Raw genomic sequence first — 20,994 nt, forward strand, 5'->3', positions numbered from 1 at the left:
CTTTTTATCTCTCAGAGCAGTTTTCAAAGTGTGTCCCTCCCACCTGCCCTTGCCCCATCATCTTCAGCATGTGCACTACCTGAGAACTCGTTAAAAATGCAAATTTTCAGACCACACCCCAGACCTACAGAATCAAAAACTCTGGAGATGAGGTCCAGCACTGTGGTTTAACATATCTTCCAGAAGACTCTGACCCATGCTTAAAGTTTGAGAACCACTGTCTTAGAATTACATTTGTCTAAACTTTGGCTAGGCACCCCCAGACATCACCATCACCTGGGGCTGCTTGTCAAAAATGTAGAATCTGATTTCATAGGTCTGGAATGAGGTTCAGGAATCTGCACTGTGTGTGATAAAAGTTAAAACCACTGTTTCCGAAGGTAGGTTTTTAGTGACTGTTCAATGAGCAATCCACAACCTATAGAAAACACTAAAGGGAGGAAGAAAATGCCTCATTCTGTTCCACTCTCCACCCTTGTTCACTATGTCTCGGCCCCACTGTAAAGGATGCTTCAACCTGGCTAATATACACAAAGAATGAAGCCTGAGTTTCAGCACTCTGTGCATTCTGTTCTAATGACTAACCAAAAGAGCGTCCTTTTAAACTTCAGTTTTGGAAAATGGTTTTAACCATTTTCCACCAATGACATAGTTGAACTTTTAAAGCGTACTCGTAGTTTTATCCCATTGTTATTTTAAGGATATACATATATATACTTGTATGTGGATACAAACCCTTGAATGATGGACAGAAACTTTTAACCTGGGTCATCATGGATACATGGTTCTTAGAAGGGGAGGCTGAAGACACTTTTACTTTTCCTTTAATTTCCTCGAACTGTTAGAATTTCTTGTCACCTGTATTGATTACTTTTATATTTACACTATTTCACTGATTCTAAAGTGGTCTTCCTTCATGTTTAAACAATCCCGAAGTTGAGATGTTTCTTACAATCAACAGGTATGCCACAGTTTAAACACTGGCAGCATTTTTGTGTGGGTGCTTTGTAGTACATAAATTAAAATGAGTCTTTTTTTTTTTAATGTTTATTTTTTTATTTTGAGAGCGAGCCCAAGCAGGGGAGGGGCAGAGAGAGAGGGAGAGAGAGAAAATCCCAAGCAGGCTTGGCACTGTCAGTGTAGAGCCCCATGTGAGGCTCCAACTCACAGTGAGATCACGACCTGAGCCGAAATCAAGAGTCAGCTTAACAAACTGAGCCACCCAAGCACCCCTAAAATGAGGCTTAAAATCGATGGCATCTTAGGATGTATGAAAAACAGTATAAGTTAGGGAGTGAGGAAATACATAATTTCAGGGGTTCACATCTACTCTTGGATATGTTTTCCTTGGAGAATTGAATTGGAAAAGATTTTTTTAAGTAACTATGTACGAGTTATTCAGTCATTTATTGAGCGACTTCTATACACAACAAGGTCCTGTCCTCTGAGAACGATGGGAGGAATATAGGAAACGAGGCAGTCTCCTCTCTTTTCTCCTAGTTTAAGTGTCAGGGCTCTCACTGGGGAATGACACTCTCAAAGCGAAATTCCCTTTTTAGAAAGCTTAAACCCGACCAATGACTCTCAAGTAGTTTTATCAACCACATAGTGCAGAACACGCCCGCACAACGAAGAGGCGAAGGGGCTGCGGGTGAACTTGCCCGGAAAAGGCCGGCTGAGGGTAGCCGTTTCCCGCGGCGGTCTTTAACACCCACCAGATCTGCCTGGGCAGCCAAATCAACCGCGTGCTCCTCCCCGCCCAGCCCCAGCCGCGACGTCCCCCGGTGTCCGCCACCCTGCGACTCGAATTTGGCCGAACTGCGCCAAACTCCCGTACAATCTTCCCAGAAAGCGCGAGGGATGCCTTCGGAGCACCCGGGCCGCCCTCGGGAGGCAGGCGCCGGAGCCGTGCCGGGGGCGCAGGGAACGCGCAGCGGCCGCGACCCCGGGGGAGGCTGCGCAGGTGCTCCAGCGCCCGGCGGGGCGGAGAGCGCGGTCAGAGGACAAAAGGTTGCAGCCGTGCGGGGCGGGAGCGGCGAGAGGCTGCGCTCGGGCTCGGCCTGACGAGTTCCCCTCGAAGTCAGTCCGCGAAACCGTAAGTGCCCCACGCAGGAAAAGACTAACTTCAGCAAATAAAGGGAAACGAATTTGTAAAAATGTCAAAAAATCTGCCCATACAGAAAGGCTCCTTCTCATTAGGGGCTACCTTGTTACTGCAGGATAAACTTTGCAGTCCACTCTCCCTAAGTTAAAAAACACGAGTCACTTTGAACCTTTCAGCTAAAGACCCAGTTTCCGAAAGGGCAGCAGCGCTCGGCCTGAAGGGGGGCGCTTTGGCTCGGGTCGGGAAGGTGTCGGCCGGGGCCGTGGGGGCCGGCGCCCCGGGGCGCATCGCTGCTCGGAAGTTCACTGCCGACGCCTTTGCTCCCCAGGAGGGTCATGAGAAGCCAAGGCAAAAGCTCCCGAGGCCGCGCCGCCCTGTTCCGAGGACCCCGCCGGTCTGAGTCACTGAGAGTTTGTCGGGTCAAAGGCGCCCGGAGGAAAAACTGTCTCGGTTAGATTCCCCCGCCGGGCAGTGGCCGGCTGCCGGGACCGGGGCAGGGCGGGGCGCGCGGTGCGGCGCACCGCGAGAGGCTGGGTCGCCGAAGCCGGGGACAGCGGAGCGGCGGCCGAGGGGCTCACGGAGAGGGGGAGGGGGAGGGGAGCGTGTGGCGGGCGGCCAACGCCTGGACGCGCACACTCGGCGCCGGGGGGCGCCCTTCCCCGCTCGTGCGCCTTGGCTCCTGCGCGCCCGGGTTCCGCCCCCCGCCTCCGCCTCCGCCTGCGCCCTCGGAGAGCCACCGCACACGCCACCAGACACTCCGGCCAGTGGGGCGACGCGGAGCGTCCTCCCTCTATCTCCGGGCAGTGAGCGCTCTGCCCGCCCGCGCGTGCGCCCCGGCGGGCGGCTGGACCCCGCGGCGAGAGGGAGAGCGCAGGGAACCCGAGCCGCTCGGAGGCGGGGCCGTCTGCCCGAGCCGCGCGGAGCCTCGGGACAATGGGGCCGCGGCGGCTGCTGCTGGTGGCCGCGGGACTCAGTCTGTGCGGCCCCCTGCTGTCGGCCCGCACCCGAGGCGGCAATTCCGGTGAGAGCTGCTCCGGTATTCCCTCCCTGCTCGTTGTGGGCCCGGCAGCCGGGGCCCCCGCGGGAATGGAGCGGGCGGGAGAGGGGACCGAATGGGTACAGGCTGCGCTTTCCCCTCGACGGCGGTGCCCTTGGCCGCACCCTTTGTCTCAGGTTGCTCCAGAAGCCAAGCAGCTATTTGAGCTGAGATCCAGAGTCTCCCCCAGTCAGATCCCGGCGGGGATTATGAGCCGTGCTCCTTTGCACTTGGTTTCGGAGGATGCAGCCTTCTGGAGACGTGGTGTTGGATAGGGAGGAGGAAGAGGTGGTCACATTTTCCTGGGGAAGCTTGAGGCCCCTGGCCCCTCGTTGCTTTTGTTGTCACCGTGTGACCCGTTTCTCCCAGGACCGCCCCAAAAAGAACGGGTCTTGGGTTGCTCCACCAGTCTACGTTCTGGCCTTTTCAACATGAAGTGGAGAAGCGCTCCCGCTGAAGTTTTGCTTCGCTGGAATTGTTTCTCTTGCACATATTACGGGCGAGGAAAATGGTGTAGAGAAAAGCTAAGTACTGGGGACTTTTAGTAGAAAATCAATATCAGCAGCTTCTGACACGGGCCGTGTGTATGGGGAGGTGCTCATGGTGCGGAATGTATGGTGATAACAGGATAGCCACAGGAAGGCAGTGGTAGCGGCCTCAGTGATGGTGCTGGTGGCTGGGACGTTTTGTTACCCAGAACCCAGTCTTCCAAGTGAGCTGAGGAAAGAGAGATCCTCTCCCCAAAACCTGGCTCCCTTGGACACTATGGGAGTTCAGTATTTCTGTTTCTGGCATGCTGCAAGGAGGAGGTTGCTTACCAGAATATAATTCTCGCCATTAGTGTGTATTTTTAAGTATCTGGCTACTTGACCAAATAAATGTATTTTCCAAACTCCCCTCACCCCTAAAAAGCAGGACAGAGAAGTTGTTTCTAACTGGTAAAGACACTAGTTTGAAGCTGAGGGGGGAAACAATGTTTCAGGTTCTTCATAGCGATAGTACTTCATAAGATTTTAGCCCCCTCCCCCTCATTTTTTTTCATGTACAAACAGATTCTAGCTGGATTTCTTATGGGTGACAGATTGAGTATTTGACATTGTTTTCACACTGGAACCTAGTGTAGGTGCATCAGGAAAAAGGTGGTGGGGTGCCTGGGTGGTTCAGTTGGTTGAGCATCCTACTCTTGGTTTAGACTCAGGTCATGATCCTAGAGTTGTGTGATGGTGCCTCTGATGGGGCTTCTTACCAACAGGATGGAGCCTGCCTGGGATTCTCTCTCTCCTTCTCTCTTTGTTCCTCCCCTGCTCGAGTTCTCTCTCTCCCAAAATAAACAAATAAACCTTAAAAAAAAAAAAAAGAATAAGGGGCACCTGGGTGTCTCAGTTGGTTAAGCGTCCGACTTCGGCTCAGGTCATGATCTCACTGTCTGTGAGTTCGAGCCCCATGTTGGGCTCTGTGCTTTCAGTTCAGAACCTGGAGCTTGCTTTGGATTCTGTGTCTCCTTCTCTCTCTGCCCCTGCCCACTCACTCTGTCTGTCAAAAAATGAATAAACGTTAAAAAAAATTTTTTTTTTAAAGAATAAGAGGTGACAAAAATAGTGTTTTCTCTGCTCTCCGTCTTTGCTCAGGGTGAGTTTGGACACGGTGCTTTTGGGAAGAATAAAAGCTTCAGGCCCAGTTTTGCAGGAGCTAGCCAAGCTGCTGTGGATAACTGGCATTATCTGCTGGGGTGTTTGAGGAAACATGGAGAACTGAGCGTTGTGTGTGGTATTACATGTGCTGTATTATGTGACTTTGTAATTTTATTTTGGGACAAGTTGTTGAGAATACAAATTGTTGTTTGTGATTTGGATGGTAGTGTTGGGGACAAGTTTATACAAGCGCTGACCCACTGTAGTCACCTTTCCTCGCAGTGGCCTCGGGGGAAGATTCTTGGTCTCTGTTAAGGAGTAAAGTTAAGGCTGCTGTTTGTGCTCTGCTTTCTTCCTTATGAACTGAGAAGATGCATGCTAAGATGGGCTAGCCGGTGTGGGCGGATAACTGAACACACACACTGGCTCATTTGTCTACAGTGGATTCTGGAACCACTTGGGGAGGGAAAGAAGAAGGGACACCGAGGGAGGAAAAGGAGCTCAGGCTAAGTGTCCTATTCCTTGTCAGACCCTGGGTTGGGAGGCATTTGCACTTCAAAGTATTGGGGCGCCTGGGTGGCGCAGTTGGTTAAGCGTCCGACTTCAGCCAGGTCACGATCTCGCGGTCCGTGAGTTCGAGCCCCGCGTCAGGCTCTGGGCTGATGGCTCAGAGCCTGGAGCCTGTTTCCGATTCTGTGTCTCCCTCTCTCTCTGCCCCTCCCCCGTTCATGCTCTGTGTCTCTCTGTCCCAAAAAAGAAATAAATAAAAACGTTGGAAAAAAAACAAAAACAAAGTATTACCCTGTCAGAACACTTGGTCAAGGCAGATGTTTATCCCGTTACCATTCTGAAACTAAGGCTCAGAGACAGTATACCGAAATTCCAAATGGGGGAAGGGGCCCTGCATGCAGGAAATAAGTGGGGCCTTGTCTTTAGAGAGTTTAAATCACTAATAAAATCAACTAAAAATAGGTCTGCTTTTTCTTATCACCGTTCACAGGCAGCTCTAAAGAGTATCTGTCATAACCAGTTGTATGCGATCGGAGGAACTGTGAGACCCCAGGCATTGGCAAGCCCTCCAGGCTGGCCCTGCCCACCAGTTTGAGCTTTCCTGAAGCTCTTGGGACTTTTTGTCCCCACTCTTGTTGGCATTTCCTGCACTGTCACTATGTGGGTATCTCATCTGTCCAGTTAAGATTATAAACTTCCATTTATCCCCAGGGAGTCTAGAACCAGTGTTCATTCAGCCGACATTTATTGAGAAATTCATGAGTTCATTAGCTGGTTTACTTTCCTTTGTCCATGCGATGTAAGTGACATGACTTGCCTTCATTAAAGAGAGCCAACATCCAAGGGGCGACGTTTGTAAATTTTGTGAGGATCTGGAGGGTGAAAGGGTTCGAGAACAGCTGACGGTGACCATGGTAGAGGGGATTGGGTGGAAGATTCTACATGCTGCCCAACTGCCCAGAAGGTCAAGCTCAACTCCTTAGCATAGAGTGAGGTGCCCCTCCCCTTGCAGGATGGGTCCCCAGCCTCTATCCAGCCTCCTCTTTACATAACCTGTTATATTACCTATATTTCCCCCAGCCCCACCCTTCACTTCCTCCTCCAAGGAGCTCTGCTTTCTCTGGCTTCTATCCCCCTGCCTCTCCCTCTGGCCAAAATGCCCTCCCTTACACCCCACGTATTCACATTTAATTAAAAACAGCCACTCTGTATCAAGCACCTACTACAGCAACATCTTGCTTAGGTTCTTTACATACACTTTCTTGTTTATTCCTTATGACAGTCCTTTCAGTAGATGTCATCTCCATTTTACAGGTAGGTAAACAGACCCCAAATGGTTAAGTCACAAGTCTAGCAAAAAATGGATCTGGTATTTGACCACAAGCCTGTCTTTCCTAAGTTCTGGCTTTCTCTATCCAGCCCTTCCCCCTGCCCCCCTCCCCATAGAGAAGAAGCCATCCAGACCCCCTGTAGAGAAGGGTAACTCCTAGGTTCTCCAGAAAACCTAAAGCGCAAAGTCTGCACCCCATTGGTCTGTAGCCCAGGCCTAGCACATGGAGGTGTTTAGGGAACATTTATGCTTAGGTTGTGGTATCCTACCATTTACTTTTGCAAACATGTGATAAGACAGGCCATAAATGCATCCCTACTCATGAATATTCTAATTAATTGGCTGTTACTGAGAGACTGTGATCTTAAGCCTAAATAAAAGGCACAAAACTGGACACTGATTCTACCCTAAGCAGACCAGAAACCTCTGTAAGATTGAAAGCCAAATTTCTTATGAAAAGCAAGTGTCGCCTTCTACTCTAAAAATCTACCTAAATTAATTTCTTCCTTCTCTCCCTCCCTCCTTCCCTCATTCACTTTTTTCATCCCCTATGCCTTTGACGTTTATTTTTATAGGACATATAGAGATATAGGTTCCCCCTAAATTAGTCCACCCTTCCTTTGTGTGAGGGAATGTTTCTGAGGAGTGGGGGCCCCTTCTCAGGAATATTCTCATGTCCTCTCTGCTGGATGCCTTTGCACCCCTCTCTCCATCTTTCTAATTCAGTATTTCTCAGCCCTTTATGTCTAAATGGATTGGTGTGCTATGAACCCTAACTTGCACTTTCTCACCAGCTCTGAATTTGCTCCTTTTCCAAAATGCTTCTGGCCAGCCGTCCTCCCACTGCCCTCCCTGCCCCTTCTCCCTCCCTCACTCTGTTCATCTTTGTCCTTGTCACCCTCACACACTGGACCTCAGCTGAGCCTTAAGTGTGTGCAGTTCCACAGAGACAATGGAATCCCCAAGACCCTTGGTTTCTAATCTTCCCCGCTCTCCTCTGTTTAGACACACATTCCTCTTTTCCCTCAGAACTCCATTTTCTTTCTTTCCTGTATATTTTTAAATTGAGGTAAGGTTTACAGAGTGTTAAATTAACCCCTTTAAAATATACAGTTTAGGGGTGCCTGGGTGGCCCAGTGGGGTAAGCCTCCAGTTCTTGATTTTGGCTCAGGTCATGATCCCCCAAGTTGGGCTCTGCACCACAGTAAGGAGCCTCCTTGGAATTCTCTGTCCTGTCTCTATGCCCCTCCCCCACTCGCATGTGCACGTTCTCTCTCTCTCAAAATAAATAAACATTTTAAAAGATAATAAAGTACATAGTTTAGTGGTATTTAGTACATTTACGATGTTGTATAGCCACCACATCTGTCTAGTTCCAAAATATTTTCATCACCCCAAAACAAGCTCTGTACCCCTTAAGCCCCCTTCTTCCCCCAGCCCCTGGCAACCACAGATTTGCTTTTTGTCTTTGTGAGTTTACCTCTTCTCTGCATTTCTTTCTTTCTTTTTTTTTAAGATTTTATTTTATTTTTTAAATAATCTCTGCACCCTACTGGGGGCTCAATCTCACCACCCTGAGATCAAGAGTCACATGCTCCACCAACTGAGCCAGCCAGGCAGCCCTCTTCTCTGCACTTTGTATAAATAGCATCATACAGTATGTGGCCTTTGGGTTCTGGAGGCCTCCCCTCTCACTAGTTTTCAGGAGTGTGCAGGCTCCCCTGTGCTGTGCATACTTAGGAAATCATTCAGGAAGAGTCATGAGGAACCACAGCCATGGTTTATTTTTTACTATGAGGCTGGTATTGGTTTCAGCATTCAGAAATTTGTTTATTTCCCTATTTTGAGGTTTCTGTCATTCTTCCTTTTGTCTTCTCTTGCTTATACCCAGAACTGTCAGAGCAAATAGCTCTCCCCATGGGCCGAGATTGTTTTTTCTGGGTATGAGCGTCCAATTCCTCCAAACACCCTCTCCCACACTGATCCTGTGATGGTATTTGCAGAAACCCTCTGAAGTTACAACCTCCTTTTCCTCCACCCCAAGGCATCCGATGAAGTTTTGTCACTTCAAGGCCATTACAGGCCTTTATGCATTCTTTATTTACTTTCAAAAGAACCAGCCTTTTGACCTAACAGGAATAACCTGTAATTTGCACTTGAAAACAAATTTACTTAATTTTAAGAAAGGACCTTATGTAATCTGTATTTCAAGTCCATGATGAATTAGAAGTCAGGTATTAGAGTATTGTAGAATAGTGTTTTCCAGTATTTTCTTTTTTTTGCTAACAGTAAAGACTAAGAAATACACTTTTTATTGTGACACAGTAGTTGTGTGTGTGTGCAATAAATATGCATGGGCAGTTGTGTATATACATAGACATGAAATAAAAGTTCTCCTGAACTATACTCACCTTTACCATGTGCTATGAAGTCCAGTATTTTCTACAGTATTCTACTTTTTCAAATGCTTGTTAAGCCTTCTAAATTGATTTCATAACCATTATCAAGTCTCCACCATCATGTAAAGCATAGTGTAGCAGGCTCAGTGAATTGTCCCATGGTTAGCAGAATTGACAACCTTACTTGTTTTGTGAGAAGAGTTTGCTTTCCACGAAGTGCTGTTCATGATAGTTTCTGTCACAGTCTAGAATCCACGTTGTCTGAGTTCAGGTTTACAGACTGCAGTAGGACTTGGGCGGGTTTGGGGACAGAGACAGCTTAGTACCAGGAGGAACTGATTATTAACATCTTTTAGAGTGAATTAGTTTTCATTTTAGCTTGTTTTTATAGAGAGCAGTGTTCCCAGGACCTGGAACTCAGGGCTTCTAACTTTTGTGACTAAACAGGCCGGAAGAATGGGAAAAACCAGGGAATCAGAATTGTTCCCAGAGAAGCCTGCTAGTGTCCTAACCCCCATGTCAAGCCCTGGCCTCCAGGAGGCTCCAGCCTAGGACCCCACATGCTTCTCTTCTGTCATCTTTGTGCCTGTTCTAGCCTTGAGTGCCCCCACATTGAAATTTTCTGGTTGCTTTTATCTTGCGTTCCCCTGTAACTCCTCTCCCAGCTTCATCTTAAGTTTGCTCTCCTGTGCTTCCAGCTGAGTCCCTGCCCCAGGGATGTGGGATAGAAGGGAAAGCAGCCCCTGATACTGGCAACCTTTTCTAAACCTTGCAGTCAGTGCCTACCTTATTCTACCTTTAATTCTGCTTTTCTCATCGCAGAGACTTTTGTTCATTGCTGCTTTTGCTTCTGCCCTATCTTGAACACTCTTTTAAAGATTAGTTTTTCTGGAATGCCTGGGTGACTCGGTCAGTTGGGCATGCAACTTTGGTTCAGGTCATGATCTCACAGTTTGTGAGTTCGAGCCCCGCATCAGGCTCTGTGCTGACAGCTTGGAACCTGGAGCCTGCTTCAGATTCTGTGTCTCCCTCTCTCCCTGCCCCTTCTCTGTTCACACTCTGTCTTTCTCTATTTCAAAAGTAAATAAACGTTAAAAAAATTTTTTTCAAGAAAAAAAGATTGGTTTTTCTGTTTTGTCCTTGAACATCTCTGTACTACAACTGATGTGTCTGTGAGAACTAGGTTGTTAGCATGTGATTGGTGTGTAGCCAAGGTCAGCAGGACTCCTGAATTCCCAAGCAGTGATCAAGAACATCATCAACTTAAGTTACATATTCACCTGGTCATGTACCGTCTGCTCTAGTTACAAGGAAGGGCACATTCATTTGTTTGCTGAAAAGGTTAGAGGAAAGTAATTATACTGTTTTAGGAGTAGGTCATAAATCTCAAGTCTTATTTTTTTATTATTAAGTTAGAGAGAGAGTACAAGTGGGGGAGGAACAGAGAGAGAAGGAGGGATGGAGGGAGAGACAGAGAGAGAGAGAATGAGAATCCCAAGGAGGCTCCACACTGTCAGCGAAGAGCCTGATATGGGACTTGAACTCATGAACCGCGAGATCATGACCCGAGCCGAAATCAAGAGCCAGCCACTTAACCACCCTGGCACCCCTCAGGTCTTTTAAAGAGACAGGGTAATGCGGTATGGTTCAAAGGGTATGAGCTTTGGAGCCAGGAAGATCTAGGTTCAAATCCTGGCTCCTCCACTTCCTGTGTGACTTTGGATTAGTTACTTAGCCTATCTCTGCCTCTGTATATTGTCCATACAACAGGGATTATAATACTTATCTTGTAGAAATGTTAGAGTTACATGAGGTAAGTTATGAAGTACCTAGCACAGAGTAGGTGTTCAACACATGTTAAGTGTTTTTCATAACAACTCCTCCATATTCCAGAAAAGCCTTTGAGGAGTTGGTATTGCGTGAATTCATTAAATGTAAAACAATGTTCATTTACACATTCATGAACTTTTTTCCCTTCAAGACTAAAATAAAAGGAAAACAAGCAAAAACCCTTGTCCTTAGTTTCTAGGAGTAAGTAATTATGCATACAATATTTGTTGTTCCTTTTTTTTTTTTTACCTTTTATTATGAAAACTTTCAAACATACCCAAAAGTGAACAGTATAATTATTCCCCATATTTTGTTTTACCTACACCTTACTTTTCTTCCTCCCCAACTGAACAATATTAAAGCAAATCCCAGACACATACATCATTTCATCCACAAATGCATTGACATATATCCTCAGAGATAAGAACTCGGTTTTTTTATGTATAACCATAACACCATTATATCACCTAAAAAAATGAATATCAATTTTTTGATATCATGCACTATTCAGTCAGCATTCAGATTTTGCTGATTGTCTCATAAATGCCTTTTTACAGTTGTTTTGTTTGAATCAGGATCAAACAAAGCCAACCGTTGCATTTGGTTGGTATGTCTCTTAAGTCTCTTTTACTCTGTAACTGTTTCCCCTCTCCTCCTTTTTCATGGCTGTTTATTTTTCAAAGAAACTGGGTCATTTGTCACGGAGCCTCCCCTGCCCGCTGGATCCGGCCAGCTGCGTCACATAGGGTTGGTTGTTCATCGTGCCAATCTGTCGCCTGCATTTTCTGTCACATGGTAGGTACATCAGCAGGCTTGATCAGATTCGGGTTTGGATTTTTGTAAGACTAAATCGGCAGTGGTACTGTGTACTTCTGATGCATCTCAGGATTGCCTCTCTTTTTGTGATCGTGAGATTACTCAGTAGGAGAAAAAAAGAATGAAATCTTAAAAAAAAAAAAAGATTACTCAGCCGATTCAGGCATTTGCTTGCTTGCTCCGGCTGTTATGAAGTTTTCTATCCACCTCTCATCCAGTGGCTTTAGTGACCACTCCTGATTAGACTGAGTACCTTTTTCACCAAGAGCTTCCAAACGATGCTTTCCTAAATCTGTTATTGTTTCTGCGTTTGTGAGCTGGAATTATTTTATAAAAAAGAACCTTCTCTCATTGACTGTTTTGTTTCCCTGAAAATACAATTTATATAGAAAAGGCAGGGTAAATGCTTGAATCTTGCTTTTATTTACCAATTTTTGTACAGGGTCCCCTCATTTCCTCCAGAGGTGACCAAAAAGGTTTCATTTTCCTTTGAGGATCATTATGAACTCCTGGATCTTAACATATATGACCTATTTCAAATGTTTTAAGTCACTCTTGTCATTCATTATTCTTTTGGTGGCCAATTGTCACACCTTGGCCAGTGAGAGCCCAGACTCCAGAGTCGAACCTGACCCTAATATTCTTTTTTTTTTTTTGACCCTAATATTCTTTTTTTTTTTAATTTTTTTTAACGTTTATTTATTTTTGAGACAGAGAGAGACAGAGCATGAATTGGGGGAGGGTCAGAGAGAGAGGGAGACACAGAATCCGAAACAGGCTCCAGGCTCCGAGTGGTCAGCACAGAGCCCGACGCGGGGCTCGAACTCACAGACCGCGAGATCATGACATGAGCTGAAGTCGGCCGCTTAACCGACTGAGCCACCCTGGCGCCCCTTGACCCTAATATTCTTTAAAGAATAGAGATTCAGCTAGTGTATTTCTTACCCCACATCTGGAACTAGCCATTTCTTTCAGGAGCTCTGGTTCTTTATATTGGAAAATGGTGTGTATTTGCATTTGAGGCAGTGGAGTATTCCAGTAATTTTGCTGTTTGTCATTTGATGGAATTAATATGTTTCTGTTAATTTTCCATCATCTTCTTCTCTACTTCTCTTTAGTCTGTAGTGTTGATTCACTTGTGGAGAAGTGCAGGGTACAGCTGTCCTGCTCTGTGTGGGAATGTGGGCAAAGTCCTGAGACTTCTGCTTTGCTAATTCCTACAAAGCAAAAGCCCTGTAGGCCGGAGCTCTGAGTCAGAACCAAGGCTGGTGCTTCAGCGGAGGCTGGCATGGTGTAAATTCTAGGATCCCAAGGGACCTCGGTACCGCATCTAGTCACCACTCTGCTTCCACGCTAGATCTCATCAAAGATAAATGAAGCATGGCCTGACTTTCTCCAGAGTTAGAGAGTCCATATTTAAGCATTTAGCAGTGTGCTGTATTGAACCACAAAACGACTCTAGGGTCATGTAAGAGAAACCTAAATTGAGTGAAACTTAGCAAGGAGTATGAGAACTGATTTTAGGACTTGAGCTGCTTTTTGTGTGTGTTTGAAACCATAGCTTAACAACAAAACCACAGATGAATTGAGAGAGTGTTTGGCACACTGACAGGCGCTTTCTCCTTGACCTGTGAGCTGTGCCAGGATGGGAGAAAAAGGGAGATACTCAAACTGAATTTCAGCCTAAGGGGCTTGAGTTAGTTGGATATGTCTATTTATTTGGAATTGGTTTTGTTCTTTCTTTGATGCTGGTATATACTTAAATCAAAAATTTTTTTCCTGACATTTTTTAATTCCAGAAAAACCAAAATATCAAACCTATAGTAGCAAGAAAAGGTGACGCCTTAGGTAATGATATTTAATCAAGGGATTATGCATTCCTCCTGGGCTCCAGCCTGTAAAAATGTCATGTCTCAGTGGGTATAATGTTTCCGTTATAAACACCATACTGCCTAAAAAGACCTAGCCAGGGAAGAAATTTTTTTAAAGCAAATACTTAATGCTGGAGTACTAAACATAGAGTAAAACCCAACAACAGTTTTATTTTCAGATGAAGAGATAGTGTCTAAGAGGCTTAGTTATAAGTGCTCAGTGGTTTTCAAATTATGTCATTCCTCTAGGTAATGTCTGAATTCATACCTGTCTGTGCGGGCCTGTGTGTGTGTACTTTTTCCCTCCATGCGTGACGGAAGTCCTTAATCAGGCCAAGTTTCCAAACTGCAGAGTAAAATTGTGTTATCTTTAGGTTCTTCTGGGTCAGCTTTTTTTTTTTTAAGTTTATTTATTTTGAGAGAGAGAGAGAGAGAAAGAGAATATCCCAAACAAGCTCCGCACTGGCAGCACAGAACCTGACATGGGGCTTGAATTCACAAACTATGTGGTTGTGACCTGAGCCAAAACCAAGAATCGGAAGCTTAACCAACTGAGCCACCCAGGCACCCCGGGTCAGCATTTTTAAGGACACTTATCTTTGTGGTATTAAAATGCCAGAACCCATTCATTCTTTTCCTTCAGTTCTGACTTATTCGTTATGACCCTGAGGTAGCCTCACATCCCACAGGGGCTATTCTTAGTGGTGTTAGGCCTCCCTGTGACTGGGTCAGTATGCACACAGATTAAGTTAGATGCATCACAAAGGGAAGAAAGTTATACTTCCGGAAAAGGCTGTGAATTTGAAATTTGATTTGCATCTCTGAATGCTGGGGCTATATACTTTACAACCTGTTCATGTTCCTCATCACACTGAAAAATTAAATATTGCTAAACAGTAGGGAAGAGGTGCATAGATTCCATTTTAATTTAAAATAATTGAGAGTAGGGGCATGTGGGTGGCTCATTCACTTAAGCATCCGACTCATGATTTTGGCATAGGTCTTGATCTCACAGTTTATGGGATTGAGCCCCACATTGGGTTCTGTGCTGGCAGTGCAGATCCTGCTTGGGATTCTCTCTCCCTCTCTCTCTGCCCCTCCCCTCCCCATGCATGCATGTACTCTCTCTCTCAAAATAAATAAGTAAACTCTAAAAATAATGAGAGTAAGCAAACAATTGTGTCTAAAAGCAAGCTTCCCTTGAAGTGAAAGGAGGATGATATTAATTTCTTACATTGATTAATTTTTATAGTTTACAAAGTTACCACATGTCCTAATTCACATGGGATGCACCTGGCTCCAGATTTGTAGGCCAGACAGGTATATGAATCCCATTTTTATGATTCTGAGACTGAGTTCGGAAAGGTTAAGTGATTCCTGACAGAGCCAATATCAGAAGTCAAATCTGGGAATAAAAGCCAACTTAAGGAGCGCCTACCATGTGCAGGATGCTAGAGATTCAGATATTCGTAGGAATGGTTTCTTACCCTTGAGGAATAATCGAGACATACATGTTTCCTCAGAAGCTCATCCCTGGAGACATTTGTCCTTCCTGGTGACAGATCTCCCCTTCACGCCAGGCCACCCCTTCACCCTCAGGGGCCCACTTAGGACCTTGCTGAGGTAGCCTCACCTCAACCTTTCACCTCCAGTCCCTGTTCTCCTCTAGCTGTGCTCCTTGTTTTGGAAATAGATGCCAATCGATGGTATTTTATTTTCTAGTTCTAGAATTTCCGTTGGTTGATTTCTTTGCTGATAGTTCCTATTTTTTCATTCATTTCAATGAAATAGTTCCCTTTAGTTCATTGCAACACATCCTTTAAAATCCTTATCTGCTAAGTCCAACATCTGGATCATCATGGGATTGGTTTCCACTGATGATCGTTTTTCTTAAGACTGGGTCACATTTCTCTGATTCTTCTTGTGTCAGATGATTTGGGATTATATCCTGGACATTGCCATTCTACAGACTCAGGATTTTGTTTTATTTCTCTGAAGAATTGTGGTGTTTTTGCTGTAGCAGGCAATACATTTGGTTGGACTCAAACTGCAAGCTCTCCATCTTGAGCAAAAAGGCCGCTTCAGCTCTTCTGTCTTCAGCAGGGCTGCTTTTTACACTTACATGTACGTGATTCCAGAGTCAGCCACAGGCCAGGGCAAATGCACATTGGAATTTAGGACTCCCCTCTCTGACTTTTTTCCTTTTCTAGAATTCTCTCCTCACTTGCCAGTGACTAGAATGGCCCTGAACTCTGTCCTCTGGTTCTTCAGGCCGGAAACTGGGTTTTTTATCTCAGTTTTAGCTATCTTCTGTGCCACTGATTTTGGCCTTCCCTCAAGCTAAACAGGAAAGTCCAGAAAACGAGAAAGTCACTGGACACCATCCTTTCTTTCAATATTCATTCCTCCTCTCCCCAGTACTACCTGATGAACCTAAATGCCTTCAGGCCATTGACTGGAGGGAGGCAGAAGGTCAAGAGTTTGTAATTTTTATCTAAGGGATGGTTGGGTCCGGTGGGACACTATCTCTTCTGTTACATTATGCCTCTCTCTGTAAACGTTTGTTTGCGCAAAGGGTCCACCACTGAAAGATGAGAACAAAAGTTTGACAGTTCACTGTATTTATCAATTTGTAGCCAGATTTTAAGTCTCTAACATCACTTCTCAGGGACCTGCATGTCCAGCCATTGTTGAGGCCACTTTCAGTGATGGACACTTTGCCCTTCTTCCTCTGAGGTTTCTTTCCCAGTTGTCAGCTTCCCAAGGCCCAACAAAGGCTCTTTGTCCATGTCTCCTGAATGGCAGAATTTTAGCCGAAGCTCTCCAGAAGGAACAGCTGGTGGAGTTCCAGCAGCTCAGTGTGGCCATTCTTTGATGAACACTTTCATTGGGTGCTTTTGGTAGAAGATGATGGTAAAAGGAGGAAGTCTGCAACTGAGCCTTTATTTTGACTTCTGGTTGACACTCAGAAGAGCCTGGTTAGCCTGGCATCGGCGTTGATGCAGGTAGCATTCTGGAACTCAACTGAGGAAGGCCATCAGCCCAGAATATCTGCTCCTCCACAGACCTCAGGAAGGAGAAGGAAGATGACCTAGGTGGTGTGCACCTTGTGGTTATATTAGAAGATGACCCGAAGGACTGTGGTTTGGGTCCAAATGTGATGAGACATTTGGGACATCCTATTGTGTAAACAAACTGAAGATAGTAGAGGAAAACTCCTGTCACATGGACAATGGCCATGGAAATGGGAGTCCTCAGTCCTACTCTGAGTTTGGCTCTAGCTCCATAACTGAGGAAGTCCCCTTGCCTTCCTGCAGATGTTTCCATTGGGAAGGATGGGTTTCAAGGGGTGTCTGCAAACTAAATGGAGAAAATACACACACGAAGGCCTGTGGAGGAAAACAAAGTCATAGAGCCTGGGAGTGATTTGTTTATAGAGACGGCAGGTAGTGTGGAAAAGAAGTCGCTGCTGTTTTCCTTCACGTCAGGCCCTCATCCTTTCCTGATGCCTTCAGGGTATATCTCCGAAAACATATCATTCCCCTCTGTCCTTATTTTCCCCCCTCTGTCATTCTGAAGAGCATAGTTTTAAGTGTTTGCTTGTGCCAACAAAAAATGCTGTACGGTATTCTGAGTCCGCTAATTCCCTGATACGATCTGTAACCCATTGTGCATTACTTGCTCTTTACCACTCTCCTAGTAAGAACACAAAAAATAAAAATAAAATGTACTCTCTAGTTTGCCTTTTTAATTTGTTCTCTCTCTTTTTTTTTTTTTTTTTTTTTTTTTTTTAAAGAGTCAAAAGCACCCAATGTTACCTTGGACCTCCGGTCATTTTTTTTCAAGAACACCAACGACAGATTTGAACCATTCCCACTGGAAGACAACGAGGCGAAAAACGGAAGTGGGTTCCCTGAAGACAGATTAAGCTCCATCAACAGAAGCCATCCTCTTCAAATACCGTCCTCTCTGCCCATCTCGAAAGATGCCTCAGGATATCTGACCAGTGCCTGGCTGACGCTTTTTATCCCCTCCGTCTACACTGGTGTGTTCGTCGTAAGCCTTCCTCTGAATGTCATGGCCATCCTCGTGTTCATCCTGAAGATGAAGATCAAGAAGCCTGCTGTGGTGTACATGTTGCATCTGGCCACAGCAGACGTGCTGTTTGTGTCAGTACTCCCGTTCAAGATCAGCTACTACTTCTCCGGCACTGATTGGAAATTTGGGTCCGAGATGTGTCGCTTCGTCACTGCAGCATTTTACTGTAACATGTACGCCTCCATCATGCTCATGACAGTCATTAGCATTGACCGGTTTTTGGCTGTGGTGTACCCCATCCAATCCCTCTCCTGGCGCACTCTGGGAAGGGCCTCCTTCACTTGTTTGGCCATTTGGGCTATGGCCATCGCCGGGGTGGTGCCTCTCCTCCTCAAGGAGCAAACCACCCAGATGCCGGGGCTCAACATAACCACCTGCCATGACGTGCTCAATAAAACCCTGCTCGAAGACTATTATGCCTTTTACTTCTCAGCCTTTTCTGCTGTCTTCTTCTTTGTACCGCTGATCATTTCCACAATCTGTTACGTGTCTATCATTCGATGTCTTAGCTCCTCCGCCGTTGCCAACCGGAGCAAGAAGTCCCGGGCTTTGTTCTTGTCGCTTGCTGTTTTCTGCATCTTCATCATTTGCTTTGGACCCACAAATGTCCTCCTGATTGTGCATTACTCATTCCTTTCTCAAGATTCCATGGCAGAAGCCACCTACTTTGCCTACCTCCTGTGTGTCTGTGTTAGCAGCATAAGCTGTTGCATTGATCCCTTGATTTACTATTATGCTTCCTCTGAGTGCCAGAGGTACCTCTACAGTATCCTATGCTGCAAAGAAAGTTCTGATCCCAGCAGCTATAACAGCAGTGGTCAGTTGATGGCAAGTAAAGTGGATACTTGCTCTAGTAACCTCAGTAATAGCATATACAAAAAGCTCTTAACTTAGGAAAAGGGACTGCCAGTTAGTTGAAAAGAAAAGATTAAAAAAGTGAGTAACCTGAGGATTCTATTATTCCTTGCCAAAAAGGTATTTGTGATCAAAAGCAACACATCTATAATTTGCATGCCTCTTTCCTATGAGAGCCATTAATCATATGTATTAGTTATAGGAAAAGATAACACGAATAGAAAACAGTGTTATTCCAAGAGTATTGCCAGTGCTACAGTAATAACTGAATGTCATTTTTTTATATATTTATGTGACTTACTATGTATGTGTGTATGTGCATACATACACCACACACACGTGTTTGTATCTTTTGGAGCGCAGTATAGAATAGGCACTTTGAAACCCTGTCTTTTTCCCCCCTAGGAAATAAACCCTAGTTTTCTGATTTTATGTGCAACGTTTAGGTTGGTGGATGAACGTCTGAAGATGTTCATCAATAGGGAGGGATTCCGTGGTTTGGACTCATACAGCTTTTGCAAATAAATGTGTTTTGAAATTGTTCAACAGCAATGTTTAAGTTATTAAGGGATAAGACTTAGCACTATCTGTGTGTAGAAAAGGTTCTACTGTTTTTCATTTTAAACGTATCAAAGTTTGAATTCTTTAGATTATGAAAACAGATAGATGTCTCACGCCCTCTGTATGTAAAGCAAAAATGAGCATAGGTCCCACGAGTGACCTTAGGTTGGCTTTCAAAGCAGCCTGCCCCAGAAGGAGGACTCCAAGCAATAGATACAAAGCAGGGCCATTTCAGACACGGACTGGTCACAAACCCTCCAGCTGAGCCTCCCAGAGATCAGACCCAGGGCCACCACCGTTACTTTCTCCTCCTGCGGTTCCCACAAGGGCTGGCTGTGAACTCTGTTGTCTATTAGAATTTGGCAAAGTAGGTTATACTATCCCAGGAGATAATGAACATAAAAGACTTTTCTCTGCCCGTTTTAAGAATAGAGAAGGAGGTCCCATTTACTTCCAGCAATTATCTCACAAGGACCATTCTCAGATGGAAACACTCATGGAGCAAACATGAACACACGTTGTGTGCTCTGGGCACAATGATGGGTGCTGGGCATACAGAGTTGACTGCGACTGAGACCTGCCCTCAAAAAGAACGAAGTAGACCAGTACAGGGTGTGGTATGTGTATGATAAGTAAATATGTCCTTATCTAAAGAAGCTTTTTTAGCCCAGTGTAACCATGCAAGTTTCATACCAGCAAGGATCGTCAGTTGAAGAACTTTGAACATTTTGGGCTACTGTTTCCAATGGTTATAACTTCAGATGAAAACATAACACAATACAGGAATTACATTTTTAAAAAACAAGTCTTCCGTTCTACGCTGGTTGAACACTATTTATTTACAAATGTTTTCAAAATTAAAAAATTTTTAAAGAATCATTTATGCTAGTTTGATGAGAAATAATAGGAGAAATTAAAACTGACTTTGAAATCTAGGAAAATTATTCTTGTCTTTCCATTTACTTTTTTTTAAAGAGTTAATGAGATGATTTTAAAAGCATTTTTTAACCCCATGATTCGTATCAAGTACAGGAAATCCTCATGGATTTGACAAAATAATTTGAAAATTACTTTGAAATGTATATTTTTTCCTTATGGAGCAATGTTGGCCTTTTAAACAAAAAAATAAAACAGTTTCAAGGCAAATGTTTACCTTTTCAAAAGAGCAAACGCTTTCCAAATGCCATAGAATAATTTACATGAAAGAGCATAATGTAAGGATAAGCTAACATCGATTTTATTTTTTTAGCATGGGTTTTATTAACTTAGTTACTATATTTTATTCAACTCAGTGGAGATTGTTTATTCAGTCTGAAATATTAATATACCTCTGACTTTATATGACTATCATTACTATGTTATCATTGTGTACTTATGTCATTGTTTTTATGTTTTCTGTTTTTAAAAAAATGTATATAACATATTAATAAACATCAAAGTTTGCTTGGTATTTGTTTGGAATAAATTTTGACTGTATCTACCAGGGTCCTGGCAGGAAGGCCAGTCTTAGGGCTTAGCTGAACAGTATTTAATGAAGAGGCGATGTGCATTGATGTGGACAGGGTCAAGGGAACCCACAGGGGATGATGAAGCACCCCAGGGGCTAGCAGTTCGAGGATGCCTTTACACCCCCAGGTCTAAAGGCGGTGGAGGAGGGAATACTCTGACCTTTCCCTCAGCCCTCTGACGACTCAATCGTGGTACCTCCTCGTCTTGCTTCTGGTCTTTTGGCTGTTGAATATAAATGTGGAAAATTTGAGGTTATACTTATGAATGTAAGAAATCGTTTTAAATGTTGGCATATCCTTTAGGAAGTCTTGAGCTCTGCGAGCAAGTGGAAAAAGTTAAGCAGTGTTTATGACCAAGCTTTTTAAATGTGTGAGGCCTGGACCCTCCACTAGAAGCTTATCTTCCCCCAGGTGTCATAAAAATTAAGCGGGAAAACAGTCGTTA

The 20,994-nt window shown here is 44.7% G+C and overlaps 1 protein-coding gene across 1 annotated transcript; it reads left to right on the forward strand.

Annotated features, from left to right (window-relative positions):
* The first annotated feature begins 2,851 nt into the window (after positions 1-2,851).
* Positions 2,852-20,491, forward strand: F2R (coagulation factor II thrombin receptor). The gene is made up of 2 exons (XM_030323384.1): positions 2,852-3,125; positions 17,324-20,491. Exons 1-2 carry the CDS (start codon positions 3,038-3,040, stop codon positions 18,517-18,519), a joined length of 1,284 nt encoding a protein of 427 aa, XP_030179244.1. The 5' UTR covers positions 2,852-3,037; the 3' UTR covers positions 18,520-20,491.
* The last annotated feature ends 503 nt before the right edge of the window (positions 20,492-20,994 follow it).

The sequence above is a fragment of the Lynx canadensis genome, chromosome A1 (assembly GCF_007474595.2).
Source record: "Lynx canadensis isolate LIC74 chromosome A1, mLynCan4.pri.v2, whole genome shotgun sequence".
NCBI lineage: Eukaryota > Metazoa > Chordata > Mammalia > Carnivora > Felidae > Lynx > Lynx canadensis.

Excerpts from the sequence above, each read along its gene's own strand:
- F2R (XM_030323384.1), top strand. The coding sequence starts at position 3,038 with ATGGGGCCGCGGCGGCTGCTGCTGGTGGCCGCGGGACTCAGTCTGTGC. Across the intron at positions 3,126-17,323 it reads CACCCGAGGCGGCAATTCCG|AGTCAAAAGCACCCAATGTT; the intron begins GTGAGAGCTGCT and ends TTTTTTTTAAAG.